Below are 18,535 nucleotides of genomic sequence, written 5' to 3'. Positions count from 1 at the left end.
CACATGGAATGTTCAATATTCCCAGAGATTGACAAAATGAGCGCTTGTCTTGCATCAGCTATTACACCTAATGGCTAAATCATAATGGCTTTCATTTGGCCTGGATCATTTTGGCCAAAGGATAAAGTATAAAATACCCAACTTATTCAAGGTCCTGGCTACCGAATTAACTCAAAACATTGGTTTGATTCCCCTCTGGATGACACATCTGAAGTTCCTGCTGGCTTGTTCAAGCACAGAAATGAGTGAAGGGAAAATCAAAACACCACATTAGGGTGGGAAACCTTTACTCTCCAGTGTTGGCCAACAGTACACCTACCCTGTTTCCCTGAAAATAAGATGACCTATCCAGGAAATAAGGCCTATCATGTTTTTACATGGGCATCTAATATAAGCCCTCCCCTAAAATAAGCCCTACTTAAGAGCCTACACAGCCAGCCAATTCTGTCCGGTTGTTTGTGTGCTGCAGCCGTGAGGTGAGGGTGAGGTGAGTCCTCAGAGAGAGGCGGCATACAAATATAATAATAATAATAATAATAATAATAATAATAATAATAATAATAATAATGATGATGATGATGATGATGATGATGTCTGGCGGGACCCAGGGGAAGAGCCTTCTCTGTGGCGGCCCCGACCCTCTGGAACCAGCTCCCCCCAGAGATCAGAATTGCCCCCACCCTCCTTGCCTTTTGTAAGCTCCTTAAAACCCACCTCTGTCGTCAGGCTTGCTGGAACTGAACTACCCTTTTCCCCCTAGGCCTATACAATTTATGCATGGTATGTTTGTGTGTATGTTTGGTTTTAATAAGGGTTTTTTAATTATTTTAAACATTAGATTTGTTACATGCTGTTTATTTCTGTTGTTAGCCGCCCCGAGTCTACGGAGAGGGGCGGCATACAAACAAACAAACAAACATACAGTGATCTCTCGGTTAGCGCGGGGGTTACGTTCCAAGACCTCCCGCGCTAACCGATTTCCGCGTTATATTGGATGCGGAAGTAAAACTACCATCTGCGCATGTGCGCCATTTTTTTCATGGCCGCACATGCGCAGATGGTGGAGTTTGCGTGTGGGCGGCGGGGAAGACCAAGGGAAGATTCCTTCAGCCGCCCAACAGCTGATCTGCTCCGCAGCGCGGAAGCAGCGAGGAGCCGAAGATGGGGTAAAGGCAAAGGGGAAACCCCATCTTCGGCTCCTCGCTGCTGCCGCGCTGCGGAGCGGATCAGGTATTGGGCGGCTGAAGGAACCTTCCCTTGGTCTTCCCGCTTGCCGCTTGCCAGTCCACACACGCCCCCCTGGATGAGCCGGCCACAGGGGCGAGGGGTGGGGATGAAGGGGCAGGACTTCCCGGGCGGAAGGCATGCTCGGCTCTGCCGCTCCAGCCGCTTTCGGCCGAGCCTCCCCGGCCAAGCAGCCAGGGAAGTCGAGGCAGGCGTGGCGGCGGCAGCGCTGCTTCTCCGGTCGCCCGGTCCTCTCCTGCCTCCTGCGCCGATGTTCCCCGCTGCGGCCGAGCCTCCCTAGCCAAGCGACTGCCTTCCGTCGCAGCGGGGAACATCGGCGCAGGAGGCAGGAGAGGACCGGGCGACCAGAGAAGCAGCGCTGCCGCCGCCACGCCTGGCTCGACTTCCCTGGCTGCTTGGCCGGGGAGGCTCGGCCGAAAGCGGCTGGAGCGGCAGAGCCGAGCACGCCTTCCACCCAGGGAGTCCTGCCCTTTCATCCCCGCCGACCACAGGGGCGAGGGGTGGGGATGAAGGGGCAGGACTTCCCGGGCGGAAGGCGTGCTCGGCTCTGCCGCTCCAGCCGCTTTCGGCCGAGCCTCCCCGGCCAAGCAGCCAGGGAAGTCGAGCCAGGCGTGGCGCTGGCTGTCAACTTTTCTTTTTAGCACTGGGGAGGCAAGTCAGCTCCTGCCCAGTTTTAAAAAGAAAAGTTGACAGCCAGCGATTGTTCCGCTGCCGCCAGCATGGCCTGGCTGGCAGCGGAAGATGTAACGGAGCCCACGGGGGATTCGCCTTCCTCCCACCCGCAGCCGAGACTGATTGTGGGTTCCTTCGCAACCTCGGAGAGCTTCCGGGGCATGAAAGCTCACGAAAACCAGGAAGCTCTCCGAGGTTGCGAAGGAACCCACAATCAGTCTCGGCTGCGGGTGGGAGGAAAGCGAATGCCACGGGGCTGGGCTCGGCTCCCCCCTCGGCTCCCCCCCTTACCAGCCCCGCCGCGGAAGGCTCCATTCTGTTCCCTGCCGGCCCGATTGAGCGGCCGGCGGTCTCCATTCAGGGAACAGAATAAAAAAAAATTTATTTTTTAATATTTTATAAAAAAAAATTTATTTTTTAATATTTTATTTTTTTAAATAATATTTTTTGAAAAACCGCGTTGCAGCGTTTCGCGCTAATCGAGAACGCGCAAGTCGAGGGACCACTGTAATAATAACTTGCCCCGCAGGCTTCCCACCGGCTTGCTTCAATGCCCCGACACCTGCCTCACGGTGACAATACCAGCAGCCATGTACAGCAGGAGCTGTGGCCACTGGCCCACGCCTTCTTTTTTGTGGCCACAATGGAGCAGCAAGCCTCGTGGTGCACCAATGCCATAGCTGTAAGGCGAGGCAGCTATCTAGAGATAGATCACCTGGCTGCAGGGCCCTGAGGGAAGCTGCTGCGGGGTTCATGCTACTGCTCCATAATCCCCCCACCTTTCCTCACAGTTGTGGCACTGGCATGTTGTTCAGTCTCCTGCTCCATTGCGGCTGCAAATAAGCAAAAGAAGTTGGTCAGCGGCCATACAGGGCCCTGCTGGATGGGGTTGCTGGAGCCGCTTCTGTGAGGCACAGCAGCTGTCAGAGCACGGGTGGCCTGGCTCTGGGGGCCCTAAGCCGGTGTGGGGCACATCTGGCAGCTCCACCTGTATTCCTCATGGTAGCAACTCCATAAATGGTTGGTAGAAAAGGGATTTGTGGTTCAGCAACATCTGGAAGCCAATTGAACCCTACCATAATTCAATTAATGAAAATACAAATTGCTTCATTCATGGGAAAGTAGCTTCTCTTTGTAGTTTGGGGATTTGTTTCTCCTCATGCTTTAGCACAGTGGTTCTCAACCTTTCTAATGCTGCGACCACTTAATACAGTTCTTCATATTGTGGTGACCCCCAACCATAAGTCTAGCAACAATTCTCCCAACAGAGCTTTAAGCTGATTGGCAGGAAGGTCCGAGGGACACTCCCACTGTAAATGCCTGATTGGTCGGATTGTAAAAATAAGTTCCAAGGCGCCAGAATAGAAGCTTTAGTTCCTAACACCATGGGACATTTGTCTTTCCCCATGGTCTTAGGCGACCCCTATGAAATGGTCGTTCGACCCTCAAAAGAGTCCCGACCCCCAGGTTGAGGACCACTGCTCTAAGGTGACAAATGTACACCCAAATACATTGTATAGAAAGAGACTATTTTGAGGAGATTGCCAGACAATTTCACTCTTCCTCAGACTATGCACGGCAATCTCTCTGTCTTAAGCAATGGATGGATTTTATTCCCCACTCCATTTAATTTTAAGCAAGGAAGATTTTCCTCCCATGCAAATCTATGGATTGAATTTCCAGTCACTTGGACAAGAGGAAGCATGTCCCTCCATCTGTCTCCTTGACCATTTCTGCATCTGAAAGTGCTTATATGCCCTTTTTTGCTTTTGTTCCTGAATGTCTCTCTCTCTCTCTCTCTCTCTCTCCCTCACTGGCTATTCTTTAAACCCCTGTGATAAGACAGGGTAGAAGTACGAAGTGGAGCCTCACTTTTTGTAACTGATCAAAATCCTATGATGGCTAGCTTTAAAAACTGGACACAACAAATTTTTAAATGCTCAGTGTCAACATTGTGCCTTTCTAGTTCTACTTAAACAACCTGATTCTTTAGTTATGAAATAATGTCCCTCAACACTGTCAGACTTTCCACTAAATCTGCACTTCTATTCTACTAGTTTTTCTCATCATTCCTATCACCCATTTCCTCCCATGTTGACTGAATGACTCTAACGTGTTGCTTATATCCTAAGATTTTTATAAATATTGCTTCTTCATTGCTTATTTGACCCCTATGACAATCATTAAGTGTTGTACCACATGATGATAAATGTATATTTTATTTTATGTACGCTGAGAGCATATGCACCAAGACAAATTCCTTGTGTGTCCAATCACACTTGGCCAATAAAATTCTATTCTATTCTATTCTATTCTATTCTATTCTATTCTGTTCTGTTCCATAATCTGCGCCTGCTTCAGATAGGGATAAGCCATCTATTATACCAATCTCAGTTAGGGTAGCCTAAAATAAAACCCTTATAGATAATCTATTGCAATTATTTGTCTTTCAATCCTGTATTTCAAATCTTCCTGGCACTTTACAGGCAATATAACAATGATGGAGAACCTTTTTAGCTCGTGTGCGTGCTCAGTAGCACGTGTATAACCACACCCATGCCCTCCCCCTGGGAATGTGCACCACCTCCACATAACGCCCCCCCCCCCAGGCATGCGCATAACCTCCCCTCCCTCATGCCTACGCACAAGCCTCATTGAAGCCTCCAGACTCCTGAAGCCTAGGAACGGTGAAAAACAGCCCAACGGCCCAATCGGAAACAAACTTCCTGTTGGCCTGTTTTTCACCATCCCCAGGTTTCAGGAGGCTTGCTTGAAGCCCGAGGACAGTGAAAACGGCTGAAAAAAAGGCCAAAATCCAGCTGGGCACTGCGCACATATGTGCTGGAGCTGACATAGGGCAATGCCTCACATGGCCTCAGATATGGTTCCCCGTACCACCTGTGGCACTTACAACTGGTCCTTGATGTTCTAGCCCGTGGTCCTATTATTCTATGATCACCATCTTAGGGGTTGGCATTTGGCTTGCATTTACGACAATTGTAGTATCTCACAGTGATGTGATTTGCAACCTTTCCTACTGGCTTCCTACAAGTAAAGTCAACAGGGAAGCCACCAAGGAAGATTGCAAGTTGCTCCTCTAAACCAGGGGTCTTCAACCTTAGTAACTTTAAGTGTGGTGAACTTCAACTCCCAGAATTCCCCAGCCAGCACTGCCTGGGGGATTTTGAGAGTTGAAGTCTACCAGGCTTAAAGTTGTTGAGGTTGGAGACCCCTGGTCTAAATCGCTCGCACCAACGTGGATTTTCTCTTGAGGAACATGGCTATGGTGTATGAAGTCCAGGATCTGTAGAACATGCACGTTCCCACAACACAATACCCCTGCATGTACCTTCCCTGACCTGGCAGCAGCCTCACAGTGCTATGGTGGCAGCCTGCAACTCTCCTTCACCCAGAGTCCCCTAAGATTTGAAACTTCCTGCCAGCTTTCCCATTGATTTTGCTTGTAGGAAGTCAGCAGGAAGTTATTGACCCATAATCCTCAACTAACAAGGACAACAGGGCCTGTTGGGATTGCTATCACTAAATGAGGTAGGCATGTGACGTTACACTTTACAGTTGCATTCCTGTTATTAAGCAAAGACGGAAAATTTAGCTGATATCAGATATTCATGTTAGTGTGTGCTAGTTTTATCAATAGGTATTTAGCTGAGCCTCACCTTTAATGGCATCCCTGAGATCTCTGAAATCTGCAGGATCCAGGAAAGGTCTAACGCTGGGTAGGTTGATCATTTCTCGCAGCTCCTGAAGGTTTCAGAGACAGAAAAACAAGGCAAAAGTTTAGGTGATGCAGGAGGGCTGACATTGAAAGGTGATAGGTGATAGGTTTAGTTTTCCAAAACCAACCCAACCTGGCTATATAATGTCACCTGGGCAAGTATAATTGAGAGTAAAAGAAGAATCCCCTGAGTATTATAACATGCCTGGATCTTAAGCTTTCCTAATTCTGATGAATGAGTGTAAGTGTCCCAAATAGGATCTTGCAACATTATTCTCGAAAGGCACCGAATACACCCAGATTGAATCCTGAAACAATAGCCAATAGAAACATAGAAACATAGAAGTCTGACGGCAGAAAAAGACCTCATGGTCCATCAAGTCTGCCCTTATACTATTTTCTGTATTTTATCTTACAATGGATATATTTTTATCCCAGGCATGTTTAAATTCAGTTACTGCGGATTTATCTACCACGTCTGCTGGAAGTTTGTTCCAAGGATCTACTACTCTTTCAGTAAAATAATATTTTCTCATGTTGCTTTTGATCTTTCCCCCAACTAACTTCAGATTGTGTCCCCTTGTTCTTGTGTTCACTTTCCTATTAAAAACACTTCCCTCCTGGACCTTATTTAACCATTAACATATTTAAATGTTTTGATCATGTCCCCCCTTTTCCTTCTGTCCTCCAGACTATACAGATTGAGTTCATTAAGTCTTTCAATGATTTAAGTCAGTCATTAACACCCCAATCAACAACTACAAAGCCACATACAACCAGGCACCATATAAACACCACACAGAGAATAACCCAAAGCTAGAGAGAAGTTCTCTGAGGAGGGGCTCCAGTATGACTCCGAAAGCTCAGAAGACTAAACCTCTGGTCCCGGTGACGGACCCAAGTTGTTTCTTAACTCTGCTTAACCCTTGCAACTTTAAAAGCAAAATAAGATGTCATTTAAAAGCAAATTGAGATAATATTCATAGTAGGGTTCCATCCTATGATTTCAATCAGGTGCCATGAGCAAACCTGAGAAAACAGTGCACTCCTATCACATGAACATGTGAGAGTTGTGTAGATTATTGTCAAGTATTGCCAACAATACAGAAAGCCTATCTTGTCATTACATTGACCAAACAACTTATACCTCTGTTCTATTTGTCTGAAGACTGAATGTAGGTCTGAACTGTATTTATTTCATTAAGTGTTGTATCTCATGATTCTTTACAAATGCATCTTTTCTTTTATAATATACTGAGAGCTTATGCACCAAAGACAAATTTCTTGTGCATCCAATCACACTTGGCAATAAAAAATTCTATTCTATTCTATTCCATTCCATTCCATTCCATTCCACTCCATTCCATTCTTACTTTGGTCTTATCCTGTTGGGCTGACATACGTGCATTCACTTATCCCATAAGTATTTCACACACAATGTTTATATTGTCAATTAGAATAGAATAGAATAGAATTTTATTGGCCAAGTGTGATTGGACACACAAGGAATTTGTCTTGGTGTATATGCTCTCAGCGTATATAAAATAAAATATACATTTGTCAAGAATCATGTGGTACAACACTTAATGACAGTATCAGTCAGCAGCAGTTTTACAGAGGGCTTCAGGGTGACACTTTGAAGTTGGGTGGGCTTTCAGTGGCTCCTTTGTAGACATCTCTGTCTTAATGTGAACTTGTCTTTGTAGAACGAACAACCTTACTGGAGGTCAAGATCTGTTATTGAGCCACCCTTCTTCCTTTTTTAAAAAAAACTTTTACCTTTATGGTGAAAGCCACTTGGAGAGGACCCCTTCTGCCAATAAGATACACCTGTCTGACCTTACTGCTGGCCAAGGCTGAGAAAGACTCTTCAGTGATGTCAGTTTTCTAGAAGGAAGGAGGGAGGAACATGGATTAGGGCAGGCAACATGGAACGAGCAGCCATCTGTTCAAATGAATTGCACTCAATGCAAAGACCTTCTCTCAGGTTAATGCTATAGTAATGGAACAATTTGGTACGACAGCATGCATCATTTCTGGGCCATTTTTCACAACACTGCAAATGATGACAACACATCAACCCTGTGGTGGAAGGGGAAACTGGTGAAAAGGAGAGAACAGGAAGAGGGAGAGGCAACACTGATGGGAATTAGTTATTAATGTGAGGGTGGGGGGAGGCATTAACAGGCGCAAATAACAGCACATTGAACACGTAGTGCATTTATTACCACTATTTTAATCTCATTTTTTGTTTTAAAAAGCATTCAAGCAGCTAGCTGTGTACATAAAGCAGACTTAAAACCAACATTTTTAACTCTCAATAAAGAGACACCTCTAAAACAGTGATTCTCAACCTTTCTAAGGCCGCGACCCCTTAATACAGTTCCTCGTGTTGTGGTGACCCCCAACCATAAGTTTAGCGCCAATTCTTCCAACAAAGCTTTGAGCTGATTGGTAGGAAGGTCAGAGAGACGCCCCCACTGTAAATGCCTGATTGGTCAGATTGTAAAAATATGTTCCAAGATGCCAGAATAGAAGCTTTAGTTCCTAATACCAGGAGAAATTTGTCTTTTCCCATGGTCTCAGGTGACCCCTGTGAAATGGTCATTCAATCCCCAAAGGGTCCTGACTCCCAGGTTGAGAACCACTGCTCTAAAACTTCCATGCAATCACTTTCATGCATTTTTCCATCTCCAAAGCCTAAGAGAAAAGTACTCTCAGGTCTGGGGAGAAATAGACCAAGGTGGAGGGTCAATCTGGCCTTGGATTTGCAGTTTTGCCTCCTTCTACTTGAAAGGAATAAGAAACGTGGGGGTTTATGGTGGCATTTCCCAGAGCCAAAATCTATTCACTTCTCCCAAGACTTCTAGCATCAAGAGGGAGAAAAAGAAGCAAAAATTGCTCCACCACCTTAAGGCAAAAAAAGAGGGAAGGCCGAGGAAAAGTCATGCCCTTAAAGAAAGGAAGGCAGTTTCCCAGCGAGGGGAGCCTCAGTGAAATCGCAGCATTGCAAAAACACAGAGGTCCAGAGGTGGGGTTTCGAGGACTTCGGTGTTTTTGCGATGCTGCGATTTCACTGATGCTCCCTTCACTGGGAAACCCCACCTCCGGACTTCTGTTGCCAGCGAAGCGCTCGTTTTTGCGATGCTGGGATTCCCCTGCTGGGATTCCCTTGCAGCATCGCAAAAACACAGAAGTCCAGAAGTGGGGTTTCCCATGGAGGGGAGCCTCAGGGGAATCCCACCAGCACAAAAACGGGCGCTTCAGCTGGCAAAAGGGGTGAATTTTGGGCTTGCACGCATTAATCGCTTTTCCATTGATTCCTATGGGAAACATTGTTTCATCTTACGAACTTTTCACCTTAAGAACCTCATCCCGGAACCAATTAAGTTTGTAAGACACGGTATCACTGTAAGGTTTACTCCCGTTCTCTCCAATAAAATAGACAGGCATTCATCTGAAATGCAAGACTCCAGGATGGCTGCAGTCAGATAGGTCTTAGTCAGGGATCTTGCCCACCACAGCCCTTCATTACCCGAAAGGTTATTTTCTGGTTATTTTCTGTTTTGCTCCCCACCATCATCCAAGACTCTAGGGCTCGTTCACCACTTACCCGGAGAATTTCAAGAGGCGATAAGAGAATCCGTGCAATGTCCAGTGCCACATTCCCATGACCTAAGATGACCGCTGTCTCACTGTTCAAGTCTGGCTTCAGCTAGAAGAACAAAGAGATGCTTCACAGTAAGCTTTCAACTCATGCCTCCCCAGGAATTCTAAAGCAGAGGTCTCCAACCTTGGCAACTTTAAGACTTGTGGACTTAAACTACCAGAACTGAAAAGTTGGCTGAGGAATTCTGGAAGTTGAAGTCCACAAGTCTTAAAGTTGCCAAGGTTGGAGACCCCTGTTCTAAAGGTCCCGTTTGTGCTCACACTGCAAGGAAGGAAGGAAATTCCTTTACAGCCTGCAAATCAATGGCTCATTCCCAGTGTTTCATCCAAGGCAGTCAGCCACCAGAATTTTTTCCTTATAATTTCAGGACTGAAATCCTTTTAAGATTCTGCTACAGATTCTGTCCAATCACACACAACATATGGGAAAACATTTCTACTTTCAAAAGATGTCTTGCAGGGAAAGAGCATTGCACGACAAGGGAAAAGTAACCAGAACAAGGCTATTTTCCCTTCATATTTATCACTTCTTCCCAGAAGTGGGATGCGCTGTTTAATATGGAAGTACCCCTTCCCAGTCATTTCTGAGATGCCAATACTACTTATTTGAAGAGCACTGAAGGGCCAAAACTGCTCAGCAGCTTTGATTATTGTTACAGTGACAATTATTCACAAATGAAGCTGCTTGGCAAAAGTGGAGGGAACATAATCATGTCCATTGCAAAGGCTGCTGTGTCCATGTTCCACACCTGAGAGCAACAACTCCTACAAGCATCTTTATTTTTCTTTTTTCTCTTCTGATGGCAGATGGAAGAGAGGGATAATACCTTCCTGAAGATATGCAAACAGGTTCACAGTTGTAAACCATTCTGGATTTAATTTGGTTATCTAGCCTGACCCAAGGGATATGTATGTTTGTTGAATGAATGTTGCATTTTGAGGTTCTCTTTAACTGTTTTAAATTATTACTGTTTTACAATATTGTTTATTATTTCCTATCATGTTTTTTTTTAAATAGAAAAAAAATTATTACATATATAAACAGGCCAACAGTTCAACGGGGAGGGAGGGGGAACTAGAGGCAACTCTGTATAAGGTATTTTAGAATTTAAGTACAACTATACAAATAATAATTATACTGTGAAATGATACAATATGTACAACACTATATACCTGCTCTTTTTAATCTTTGTATTGTAATAAAAAAATATTTTTTAAAAAAATAAAAATAAAAAGACAGTACATGATCTATCATTTTGTTGCATATTTGTTATTGCCTATTATTGCCTCTCTTGTATTTATTATATTATTTATTACTGTACGCTGCCCAGAGTCTGCAAGGACTTGGGCGGCTTGAAAGTCAAATAAATTAAATAAATTAAATTAAATCTATGAATCTTTTTCCAACTGCAGGTCTCTCCCCTGGATGCTTAAGTTAGTGGCAACCTTGAAGAAGTGGAAGAGGGACGCCACTAAAATTCTTACATTTATGTTCTCCGGCAAGCCATTGTACCACCCTACAAATGTTCTCGCCGTGTAGACACCTTCCAGGTCCTCCCCAGGAATTCCAAGAGTCCGATTGTCCTCAGCGCCATAACTCTGCAAGAAGGAGGGAAATAAGCTTTACAGCAAATCAGTGGCTCAAATGTATATTCTATGGCCTATTTTCTGAGACAGCTTTCTCCCACCACAAAAGACATACAGTGGCACCTCTACCTAAGAACACCTCCACTGAAGAACTTTTCTAGATAAGAACCAGGTGTTCAAGATTTTTTTGCCTCTACTTAAGAACTATTTTCTACTTAAGAACCCGAGTGGGGAAAAATATCCCTGGAAATTTGAGAGCGGCACGAAGGCCGGACCAGTTTCCTATTCCCCCTTTAATCCTGGCCATCTCGGGCTTTTCTGGGCTGCCGGAGGAGCCTTTCGGTGGCGCTTACGGAGGCTTTGGCAGCGTAGAGCGAATGAAGCATTTTCCTTTATCTAGGTGCTTGGAGAGGGAATAAACCTCTATAGGTGCCCAGAGAAAAGAAACGCTCCCTTCGCTCTGGGCAGCCCGGAGTGTTTTCCTTTCCCTGGGCACTGCCTCAGAGTCCCTCTTTTTTTTTTAAGCCTTAAAGTTTTGAATTTTTTTTTTATTCCCCTCACCTCACCTTCTTCCTTCAGCAGCGACTCTCCTCCTCCTCTTCTTCCTCCTTCCCCTCCCACCCATATTCCGAACTTTTATTTCTTTCCTAATGGGTTTGCACGCATCATTTGCTTTTACATTGATTCCTCTGGGAAAAATTGCTTCTACTTAAGAATGTTTCTATTTAAGAACCTGGTCATGGAACAAATTAAGTTCTTAAGTAGAGGTACCACTATATAACTGTGAAAATCCCCATGAGTGTTGCCAGAGCACTGAAAGACCATTTATTATGTCTCTCAATTCAAGGTCAGTCTGCTGATTGCAAAATTCTGAGATGCTTATATGCCGCTGTTATGTTGATTATTTATTACGGATATTGTTCTCTGTAGCAAATGGGAAGAGATGTTACAAGACTGTTCACTATTCTTGGCTTTTTAACTGACAGGGCTGAGTCAAGATGGTAAAAGGACGTGATGGCGAACCTATAGCACGCGTGCCAGAAGTGGCACAAAGAGAACCAAAAGGCCAAGTGACCAGCTCACCTGCCCTGCCGGAAACTGTAAATTCAGCTAATTGGCACACGGGTGTACACCAAGTACAGTGCTACCTCATCTTACGAACTTAATTCATTCCGTGACGAGGTTCGTGAGTAGAAAAGTTCGTAAGATGAAACAATGTTTCCCATAGGAATCAATGTAAAAGCGAATAATGCGTGCAATCCCAAAACTCACCCCTTTTGCCTTGGGTCGCTAGGAATCCCCACCTCCGAACTTCCATTGCCAGCCAAAGCGCCCGTTTTTGTGCTGCTGGGATTCCCCTGAAGCTCCCCTCACTGGGAAACCCCACCTACGGACTTCCATTGCCAGCTGAAGCGCCCGTTCTTGCGCTGCTGGGATTCTCCTGAGGCTCCCCTCGCTGGGAAACCCCACCTACGGACTTCCATTGCCAGCTGAAGTGCCCGTTCTTGCGCTGCTGGGTTTTCCCTGAGACTCCCCTCGCTGTGATTCAAAGCAGCGCCGACAAAAATGAAGGGAATCCCTGTGAGGGGAGCCTCAGGGAAATCCCAGCAGCGCAAGAACGGGTGCTTCAGCTGGCAATGGAACTCCAGAGGTGGGGTTTCCCAGCGAGGGGAGCCTCAGGAGAATCCTAGCAGTGCAAGAATAGGCGCTGCGGCTGGCAACGGAAGTCCGGAGGTGGAGATGCCCAGCAAAAGGAGGCTCAGGGGAATCCCAGCGTTTTGGCTGGCAATGGAAGTCCGTAGGCAGGGCATCCTAGTTGCGGCGGCTTGGGTTCGTAAGGTAAAAATAGTTTGGAAGAAAAGGCAAAAAAACACCGGGTTTGTATCTCGAAAAGTTTGTTAGAAGAGGCGTTCGTAAGACGAGGTACCACTGTACTGCTCTTCCGGTTTCTGGTGCTCCCCTATATACGCTTGTATTCCTGTTTTGGCACTCAGTGCCAAAAAGGTTTGCCAACATTGGTATAAGACAATGAACTGTACAATTTTTGGAGGAGTTCAGGAGGGAGGCGTCTGTACTGAAGGAAACAGAGAAGGGAGCAGCTAGGCCTGACCCTTTGACCCTTTTGGGGGGAGGGGGTGCAATAAAGGCAACAGCAACGAAGGTAGACATTGGGCTCATTCATGCTATTAACACTTTGCTGCTCTTATGTCCTAGATCTTAATTTGTTTTTCTTTAATTCTTTTTTTCAGGAGAGGAACAAGCCACACTGATTTGCAGCTATGGGATGCAGAAACTCAATCGTCTTTTGCAATTGGCTGTCCTTCTAGGAAGTTGTGCTTTAACTCTCCTGATGCAGATCGGAGCCCTGGCATCTATAAGCATTTTCCCTTTCCCTTTTACTTGTTTAATCTTTTAATTGCTCGTATCACAGGAGGTATTTTTAATCACAGAGTACTTTGGATGCATTATGTAAGATCTATGAGGGTTATCCGGGAAATAAGGTTACAAGGCACGTAGCTCTCGTGGGGAATGTTCACGAGGGAAGTTGGTATTACTATCGTGTAGCGGGAATAATAATAATTAATAATAATTTATTGGATTTGTATGCCGCCCCTCTCCGTAGACTCGGGGCGGCTAACAACAATGATAAAAACAGCATGTGACAATCCAATAATAAAACAACTAAAAACCCTTATTATAAAACCAAACATACACACAGACATACCATGCATAACTTGTAATGGCCTAGGGGTATAAATGAGTCTTGAGTAGTTTACAAAAGACAGGGAGGGTGGAGGCAATTCTAATCTCTGGGGGGAGTTGGTTCCAGAGGGCCGGGGCCACCACAGAGAAGGCTCTTCCCTTGGGTCCCGCCAAACGACATTGTTTAGTCGACGGGACCCGGAGAAGGCCAACTCTGTGGGACCTTATCGGTCGCTGGGATTCATGCTGTAGCAGGCGGTTCCAGAGGTAGTCTCGTCCAAAGCCATGTAGGGCTTTAAAGGTCATGACCAACACTTTGAATTGTGACCGGAAACTGATCGTCAGCCAATGCAGGCCTCGGAGTGTTGAGGAAACATGGGCGAATCTTGGAAGCCCCACGATGGCTCTCGCGGCTGCGTTCTGCACGATCCAGCGTGCAGAAAGCCAGCGGAAGAGAATGAGCAGTGGTCATTAGGTCATTGAGCACCAAGATGCTTACTGAAGTGCACAAAATCAACAGAGTCAGTGCCGCCCGAGAATTTCTTGACCACTTCGAGATTGAAGGCAAGGCTTTTCTCAACTGTATAATGACAGGAGATGAAACTTGGGCTTATTACCATTCTCCAGAGAGCAAAGGGCAATCAATGCAGTGGTGCCATAACTCACTCTCCTTCAGCCAAAAAATTCCAAACTCAGCAATCTGTGAGAAAAATCTTGGGCACCCATCACGCACAAATCTTGGGGATCCATTGCAGTGTTCATGCCCTTAGCATTCAGGTAGCGCATTACAGCGTGCACTTCACACTTGGAGGGAAAAGGAATGAGGACGCTCATCTCTCACCTTCACCACAAAGCCAGTCAAGGATCTACTGACCATGGCACTGCTTATTCTCTTCTGCTGGCTTCCTGCTACACAATAGTAACACCAACCTCCCGCGCAAACATTCTTTGTGAGAGCTACAGGCCTTGTAACCTTACTTTGTGGATAACCCTCGTAGATAAAATACAAAGATAGAATTTTTATTTATTTTTCTTTTAAAAATGACTTTAAAATGGCAGAGGTTGTTAGAACATGCTGTGGGGATTGTGCCAGAGATTTCATTTTCATATTGAGAAATTGTTTATATCTCTGCTAAGTCTCCAGAGGAGGTACTTTGCAACACCCAGGAGCAAAAAGGACACACCTGTCTTTGAATTATTAAAGCAGCCACATCTTTTGTTTCACAAGCTGCTCAGAGAGTCATCATCTCCACCTGCCTCTGTACACGCACAGCCCTTTGACTCACACTCAAGGGAAAACTGCTTGTATAAACTGCTTGTATAAACTGCTTCGGTGCCAATTGTGAGGTTGGCCTCAGTATAACGTATAACTTCAGCAACTGTAGTTTGTTTACCGGAACTTGTGTCTTTATGTCATGTTGCCTAGATTTGTTCAACAAGGTTCGACTGAAACAAGCTATGGTCCATTTGCTGCATTCATATCTCATGCCAAGCCCCGATGAGATTGGGCAGTTGTACACAGAAATAGGAAAGTGAACACAAGAACAAGGGGACACAATCTGAAGTTAGTTGGGGGAAAGATCAAAAGCAACGTGAGAAAATATTATTTCACTGAAAGAGTAGTAGATCCTTGGAACAAACTTCCAGCAGACGTGGTTGGTAAATCCACCGTAGCTGAATTTAAACATGCCTGGGATAAACATAGATCCATTGTAAGATAAAATACAGGAAATAGTATAAGGGCAGACTAATTGGACCATGAGGTCTTTTTTCTGCCGTCAGTCTTCTACGTTTCTATGTTTCTAAATGTATGAATCCCTCTATTTGGATTTAGCAATGTATGTGAACATCTCCCTTATGATTTGGTGAAGAAAGCACGAATGAAAAAAATTAAAATAAAAAATAAAAGCCACCGTCAGGAACACTTACCAAGACCACCGCGTGGTAGGCCTTCTGCAGCTCCTCTAACGTTACGTCTTTCCCCACAGTCACATTCCCAGAAAAGGAGCAGCGGTCAGAGTGGGCTGTCTGGGTAAATGTTTTGATCACATTCTGGGGAGAGAAGTCAAGAGAGGTTACGTTTGAAAGCCGCCATCTCCTTGCCCCCCAGCGGTTGAGCGCCTAGGCAGGAGGCTACGGCAAAAGAACAAGGCCTGGTCTGATGACTTTGCAGCACCTCATGCAGCAGCTCACTTTGCCATTCTGGTTGGCACCAGGCCATTAAAATAGCACATTTTTCTTCCAGATATAGGCCCAGGAAGAAGGTAATATGGCCTGTTGCCAAGTAGTGGACATTCTAATTGCAGACAAGGTCATAACTAGCTTACAGGAAAACACAGCACATTATCATCAGGTTTACCTGTCCAAACTCAAATGATCTTTATTATTGGTCCATTCCATCTGACAAAAGCAAGACCTCAGGCATTTCAAAAACAAACAAACCCACAACCGACACCCACAAGAATGCCATGAAATATTAGGCCTGTGCAAAGTGTTCAAAAGAGGTGCTTTGCGAAAAGTGTTAAGGCAAACAAACTTCCATTTCTCAGCCTGTTAAAGCAGCCGTGTCTTTTGGAAGACTCTTTTTGGCATCTTCCAAAACTGTTTCCTGTGGTCTGTGTAAGCTTCTGTTGAGGCCACCAATGAAGCAAAGCGGTTGTAGGTGCACAAGCATATCCTGTATTGTACTTAAGAGAAAAGAGGACAGCTTTGGAAGCAGCTACACAAAGTGTCAAAGGACTCAGCTACTTTCACAATTCAGAGGGGTGTTTCTTTCATAGTATTGTGCATCATATATCACCTCTTCTGAATGCTTTGCCCAGCCCTAGTACATACAGCGATCCCTCGATTTTCGCGGGGGTTGCGTTCCCAGACTGCCCGCGAAAGTTGAATTTCCGCGAAGTAGAGATGCGGAAGTAAAACCACCATTTTTGGCTAAGGACAGCCAAAAACTACCCCCGCGCACCCTTTTCCAAGGCCGCGCAAGGAGCTGGGCTTGAAGTTGAGGGCGGGAGCAATAAAAGTGCGGAGGCCAGCAAAGATTGTTTTGAATGTTGGCCCCCCCTGCCCCCCCAGCGCCTCCGGCCCCCTCGAAGCTACCCCCCGCCCACCCGATCCGCCCCTCTCATTGGCTTACTTGGGGCACGGATCCTCCTGCAGCTGCGCTGGTGGCTACAGCTTCTCGTTCTCCTCGTTTGGCCGCTAGCCGCTCTGAGCGCTTTGAGAATGCCCGCCCCGCCCCTCTTGCAGTCCCTTAGCTAAGAGCGCTTTCGTCCCAGCTGTCAGCGAGGGGGCTGCAGGAGAGGCGAGGCAGGCGTTCTCACAGAGAGAGAGCAACAGAGCGAGATAGAAAGGAGAGAGGGAGAGAGAGAGAGAGAGCAAGAGGGGGGGAGTGGAAGGTAGAGAGAGAGAGAAATTATAGAAAAAAGGGGAGAAAAAAAGAGAAATGAGAAAATGATTGAAGCAGAGAATGACAGGAAAGAGAGAGAGAGAGAAGTGACTTGGTGATGACGTATGACATCATCGGGTGGGAAAAACCGTGGTATAGAAAAAAACCCGCGGAGTATTTTTTAATTAATATTTTTTGAAAAACCGTGGTATAGCCGTTTCGCGAAGTTTGAACCCGCGAAAATCGAGGGATCACTGTATTTCCAAATCTTGCTAAAATCATATGGCGGTTATCACTCACAAAATATCTCACATTTTCTAAGGGTTGTATGCAGATCAAAAGACAGGATAAAAATGGAACTAAAAGAAGGTGGCAAGAAGAAAGGGAATCATTTCAGGGACTCCTCCCCTGCCTCCCCCTTAGTAGATCCCTTTTGTGACTGCTAGTACCAAAAAGGAAGTTAGTACCAACCTTGACCTCTGGGTGATCAGGAGCCACTCCAAAACGAACCAAGCCAAACGGAACCGGCAACTTCTCATAAATATCCACCTGAGTCTGTTTGTGATGCTGGAGAAGACATCCCAAGTCATTAATGCATTTAAGGGAAAATAAAATAAAAGTGTCTTGAATTGGGTCATTTAAAAGAAACAGAAACCCTCCTTTAAATCTAACTCTCCAAGTATCAAACAATTAAAAAGGGAACATAGGACTATCATTTTGCCACAGCTACAGATATTCATAAATGGAATGCAAAGTTACTTTACAATCATTTCTGCACAGCAGATTCTCTACAATTTTAGCATTCACAGAACCCATACCATCACTGAATTTGATGCCCTATCAAAACAGAAAGCTGTGTTGGAAGTAATATATTGTTTATAGTTAACACTTTCCTGAATGTTATGCTATTTTATCACAGTCAAAAATTATCTTTTCTGCTAAACCAAGAGATATTTATTACGTTAAAAGGCAGAGAGAAATTGTACCAGGCCTACAGATTCTAGATTTCTGGGTCCAGCTTTTAGAAAAATGCCAGATACTACCAACTGATGTAAGATTTGCCTCCACTTTTCCTTCCCCTGGCTCTCTCTCTAGTTTTAAAAAATTCACAGAAAAGTTGTATACAGTGATACCTCATCTTACAAACCCCTCGTCATACAAGCTTTTCGAGATACAAACCCGGGGTTTAAGATTTTTTTGCCTCTTCTTCCAAACTATTTTCACCTTACAAACCCAAGCCACCGCCACTGGGATGCCCTGCCTCTGGACTTCTGTTGCCAGCGAAGTACCTGCTTTTGCGCTGCTGGGATTTCTCTCAGGCTCCCTTCCATGGGAAACACCACCTCCGGACTTCCGTGTTTTTGCGATGCTGCAGGGGAATCCCAGCAGCGCAAAAACAGGCGCTTCGCTGGCAACGGAAGTCCAGAGGTGGGGTTTCCCAGCGAGGGGAGCCTCAGCGAAATCGCAGCATCAAAAAAACATGGAAGTCTGGAGGTGGGGTTTTGAGGGCTTCCGTGTTTTTGCGATGCTGCAAT

General features: G+C 45.4%; 1 protein-coding gene across 1 annotated transcript in view; it reads right to left on the bottom strand.

Annotated features, from left to right (window-relative positions):
• Window positions 1–18,535, bottom strand: part of FDXR (ferredoxin reductase) — a 46,483-nt gene that overhangs the window by 10,358 nt on the left and 17,590 nt on the right. The window contains exons 3-8 of the mRNA XM_070735952.1: window positions 17,472–17,567; window positions 15,542–15,664; window positions 10,808–10,921; window positions 9,267–9,368; window positions 7,433–7,540; window positions 5,595–5,679 (exon numbers count right to left, since the gene is read on the bottom strand). Of these exons, the coding sequence (XP_070592053.1) occupies window positions 5,595–5,679; window positions 7,433–7,540; window positions 9,267–9,368; window positions 10,808–10,921; window positions 15,542–15,664; window positions 17,472–17,567 (628 nt within the window). The remainder of the gene's footprint in view (window positions 1–5,594; window positions 5,680–7,432; window positions 7,541–9,266; window positions 9,369–10,807; window positions 10,922–15,541; window positions 15,665–17,471; window positions 17,568–18,535) is intronic.

Source organism: Erythrolamprus reginae, chromosome 2 (assembly GCF_031021105.1).
Source record: "Erythrolamprus reginae isolate rEryReg1 chromosome 2, rEryReg1.hap1, whole genome shotgun sequence".
NCBI lineage: Eukaryota > Metazoa > Chordata > Lepidosauria > Squamata > Dipsadidae > Erythrolamprus > Erythrolamprus reginae.
This window is presented reverse-complemented; position numbering and strand designations above follow the sequence as displayed.